The sequence below is a fragment of the Micropterus dolomieu genome, linkage group LG19 (assembly GCF_021292245.1).
Source record: "Micropterus dolomieu isolate WLL.071019.BEF.003 ecotype Adirondacks linkage group LG19, ASM2129224v1, whole genome shotgun sequence".
Lineage (NCBI taxonomy): Eukaryota > Metazoa > Chordata > Actinopteri > Centrarchiformes > Centrarchidae > Micropterus > Micropterus dolomieu.
This window is the reverse complement of record NC_060168.1, coordinates 9,764,453-9,768,867: the sequence shown is the minus strand read 5'-3', so window position 1 is coordinate 9,768,867 and position 4,415 is coordinate 9,764,453. Positions and strand designations below refer to the sequence as shown.

The following is a 4,415-nucleotide window of genomic DNA, read 5'->3' as shown; positions in this document are numbered from 1 at the left end:
TGAATGTGTGAACCACTTGATGACATCAATGTCATAGCAGCCTTAGAGGTAGACTTAACAATAGACTTAAGAATAAGTCTTAGATCATGGGAATAAAGTAAATAGGTCTCATGCTGACAAGTTCTTCAATTTTTTATGTTTGGAGAAAAAGTCACCTTATATCTTAATCTATTTAATTGAAATTGAATAACACCCAGCATGCAGGTGTGTTTTGCACCAGTACCAGGCTTTCCTGGCTCTTGGTCTGGGTTTCAGATTGGCACAGCAGAGCTGCTTTAGCTTCCACTGCAGCTCTTCGGTCCTTGTCCAGGCGCTCAGCCTCCTGTTGAGCAAGTTTCCTCTCCTTCTCTAACTCAAGAGCCCTGCGAGTCTGCTCCTCCAGCTCTGAAACACACATACCCAGACATGCCCACATTGTATAAGCTTAGAGATCCCACAATCACAAATATTTCAATATACTAAGCCACTCTTTTAATGTTCTTAAACAGGGGGGAAAAAAACTCATATTGAGAAACATTTGTATTCAGAAAGTTGTCAGACCATCTTGAGCTCTCTTTGTCTGTTCTTCAATCTGTCTCAGTCTCTCCATCAGCTCCATGGTCTCACGAGCAATCTTCTCGGTTTCCTTCTCAGCATTTTCCCGCTTTTTTTTCTCACTCTCCAGCAGAGCCCTGACAGGAGAATAGTGCATAAATACACATCTGAAAAAAAGACTATATCTCCTGACAGTTCTTTCTTAAAGCAGAGAGAACACACTGTAAACTGTAAAAAAGAATAATAAGCCATCATTATTTCCTTCCTTCCTTACCTCTCCATCTGCCTCTTGTTCTTCTCCTCCCTGGCCTGGGCCCTCATCTGCTGCACCTCAATGGTGTCAGGTTTACGTCTACGCATGTACAGGTCATGGTTCCCCATACACAAGGCCAGGATACGCTTGTTGATGCGAAGACGAGGTACGTAGAAAACAAAGTCCTTCAACACAAAAATTAGAGATCAGTGAGAGCCCACGGGTTGATTTATGGCATTCCATTAGCACCTATTTTACAGTTAATCATGTGCTTAATTGGGAGAATTTCTTATCTTTTCTTCTAAACTCATAGATGTTTTTTTTAAGTCTGTGCATTCAGTCAGAAATTGACATGTCAGGCTAAATTTATGTTTGTGACTGAGATCAAGTAGCAGCTGCTCTCAGTACGCTACTTGCTGTAATTTATGCATTTGCAAGATTGGTACTTCACTCGTCAAAAGGAAATGGCATTAGCTTTTGGCCTTCTGTTTATAGCCACGGTGAATAAATATGAATAGGTGTGTCTTTGAAGAAGTATTTGTGGGATCTCGTATGTGGTTGTGAAAATATTTTCACAAAAGTTGTTAATGCTAAGATAATGAGTACTAAGTTTTAAACCCTAAGCACTGGAGAAGGAGCAGCCATTTAATCCCATCCACAAACATCCATGAATCGAGTTAAGCTAAAACAAGCTCACGGTTCAACATACCATCAAGCTGAGGCATCCATTTGTCAGACTAGAAGAAACAGCCGACTCCCCCTCAAACCAAACTCCCTTTTAATATAGCCTGGCAGCATGTCCTGTATTTCATGTAATAATATGCTTCAAAGAATGTGTAGCTACTGCAAATAAATCACCATTAAGGACCACTAATAATAATGTTTTTTGTATACCGGAGCTTTCTTGTCGATTGGTTTGATGAGGAACTTCTTGTCATTGAAGGAAATATTTCTGATCTCGCTCCAAGGGAAGCCAATCTTTGGGGTCATCCTGTAAAATATTGGCATGGTATACATTTGTGATCAATAGTATAGCTAATAGAGGTTATAATTAGCATAGGTTTTTAACACACAATTAAAACGTTAAAAAGTTATGACGCAAAGAAAAGAAAAGGGGCATTTCAGCATGCCAACATACTCAGTGACAATGCATATACGCTAACGCAGGTTTAGCATGTTCAACATCTTTAGTACGCTATGTCAGCATGCTAAAATTAGCTAATTAGCACACAAAATACAACAGTGGCTGAAGTCATCAGTTAGGTATTGATTTTTCGATTAGAGAGAAGCCAGAGATGTGCTTTGGGAATTTTAACAAGTTAATCAAACTATTTTTGATATCAGGCTCAAAATATTATTCAAAGCAGGGTATTTTCACATGTTTTAAACCATTTCTGAAAGGGGATCTTTAAGGGATCGCCAGAGTCATTACAACTCCTCATGAGGGGAACATGAATGTCTGAAAGTCAGAGGGTCAGCAAAGCCATAGGGATTCATCATTTGGGAATAATAAATGTCTGTGCTGAGTTTATAGTAGATATTTTACTGGATAATTGAAAACCTTGAGCTGCTGGTGCTTAGGATACCACGTTGTGTAACAATCCTGTCAAGACATTTCACTAAAAAACAAATACGTCAACCTCGTTGTGATGCTAGATGAAAAGGGAGGGAATCACCAAAGGATTCATCCACTACCGACCATGAATGTAAGCGTACATTGTCTCACAGGTTTGTCAGACACACATACATTTTCAAATTGCAACCCACCTGTCCTTTTTGTCATAGATGTTCAGCCCCAGTGCGTCCACTCCCAGCCACAGCTCTGACCCTTTCTTGTTCTTGATGCTAAAGTAGTTGACCCCGTACATCTCCAGATCCTGGGCTATCTTTAGGTACTCCACCATGGCGTCTTCTCTGTAGTGTGGAGCAATTTAATGAGCTACAGAACACCTGTTAAATGCAAAAATTACTTTTTGTAGAAAGACAGCAGCAGTACCTCAGTATTCCCTTGTGCTCTTTGTGCCACACCTGGATTCTTTCCTCCCACTGATTCTTATTCAGCTTGTGCTGCTCCAAAACCCTGGTTTTATCAGTAAAGACAACACACCAGTTAGAATGACGAAACTGGAATTAACTTTAATATCCATAGTACGCACCTCTGTGGCAGCAGCTTCTCTCTTGTGAGGTATCCCGGCACGTGATAGTCTTTCCTGTAGTCTCCATGTTTGACCTGAACTGCATACGAGGCTAAGAGCACCGCAGTCTCAGGTGGACAGTATATGTCATCATTTAGGATGCTCTCTTTTACCTAAAAACCAGACAAAAGACAGACATATCTGCTTAAATACTCGAATCCCAAATGTTTTATGTTGCTGTCTGTGTAAAAGCATCATACATAACACTGTTAATGTGACTCACTGAGAGAGAAACCCTATGTGCTCTGGTGGTAGCGCACTTGGATCCCCTTTTTTGTGTGCATGTTCTCCCTTATGGACAACCCATGAGAGTTTAATGGATCAGCATAAGTCATCGTGGAACCCACTCTGGTCATTAAGACAAGTTGAGGATTTGGTTTTGAGAATCCTTATTAATCATTGCACAGTACCACTCTTGCATAAGACAGCATCATTTCTTTATTGTCACTGAATATGAATTGTATTTCTCTTTTTAAAATAGTAAATGAATGGATATGGCATATAAATATAATGGTGCCATCAAACAGAAAATGAATGAAGAGTGATTAGGAAAGTCCATCAACTTGGACGATGTTTCAGGGATGGACATTTACAACATAATTTTCTTTAAAAACATCAATTTCCTTGTAGGTGTACTCATCTCCAACCTGAAGAAAGAAGAGGCGCTGCGTTGCCTCCTGGATCAGTTCATCAGCGACATCCTCAGGGTAAAACTTGGCCCTGAACTTAATCAACAAAGGGTTGTCCCTCTTCACATCTTGAGCTGTCACCTGGGATTGGCACCCAACAGCAGAGAGAAACCAGAATAAAGAAATAGATACTAATTAGCCTCAATGGGGGAACGCAGTAGCATATTTCCAAAACCATTAAATGATGATGTCTATGAAGATTCTCAGTCATCCAGGTCATAGTTATCCAACGAAGGTTAAAATCAAGGGCAACTGGACTTGGTTGAAGGTACTGGAAGACGTTTCGTCCCTCATCCAAAGGACTTCTTCAGTTCTGACTGACTGGCAGGGAAACTCAGCTATTTAACCTCAGTGGGGTCGTTATCCCGGGTCATCGATACCGCTGGTTCGTTAGTGTTCCTTGTTGCTGGACAGCATTGTAAGGACAGCACTTACAATGCTGTCCTTTCATCACTTCCCAGGAAACTCAACAAACGTAACCTATTGGCCTCAGGTGAAGATACCAACGATGGTCGTTCAGTCTTGGCCACAGGTAGTCTTAACGACTGTAACGACTGTCGTCACAGCAACAAGGAACACTAACGAACCAGCGGTATCGATGACCCGGGATAACGACCCCACTGAGGTTAAATAGCTGAGTTTCCCTGCCAGTCAGTCAGAACTGAAGAAGTCCTTTGGATGAGGGACGAAACGTCTTCCAGTATCTTCAACCAAGTCCAGTTGCCCTTGATTTTAACCTTCGTT

General features: G+C 41.0%; 1 protein-coding gene across 1 annotated transcript in view; it reads right to left on the bottom strand.

The window, feature by feature from the left end:
- LOC123957950 (moesin-like) overlaps nt 1–4,415 on the bottom strand; it is a 10,657-nt gene that overhangs the window by 3,138 nt on the left and 3,104 nt on the right. Inside the window, exons 6-14 of the mRNA XM_046031083.1 lie at nt 3,630–3,752; nt 2,944–3,095; nt 2,784–2,867; nt 2,555–2,701; nt 1,682–1,778; nt 809–972; nt 541–671; nt 218–384; nt 39–65 (exon numbers count right to left, since the gene is read on the bottom strand). Of these exons, the coding sequence (XP_045887039.1) occupies nt 39–65; nt 218–384; nt 541–671; nt 809–972; nt 1,682–1,778; nt 2,555–2,701; nt 2,784–2,867; nt 2,944–3,095; nt 3,630–3,752 (1,092 nt within the window). The remainder of the gene's footprint in view (nt 1–38; nt 66–217; nt 385–540; nt 672–808; nt 973–1,681; nt 1,779–2,554; nt 2,702–2,783; nt 2,868–2,943; nt 3,096–3,629; nt 3,753–4,415) is intronic.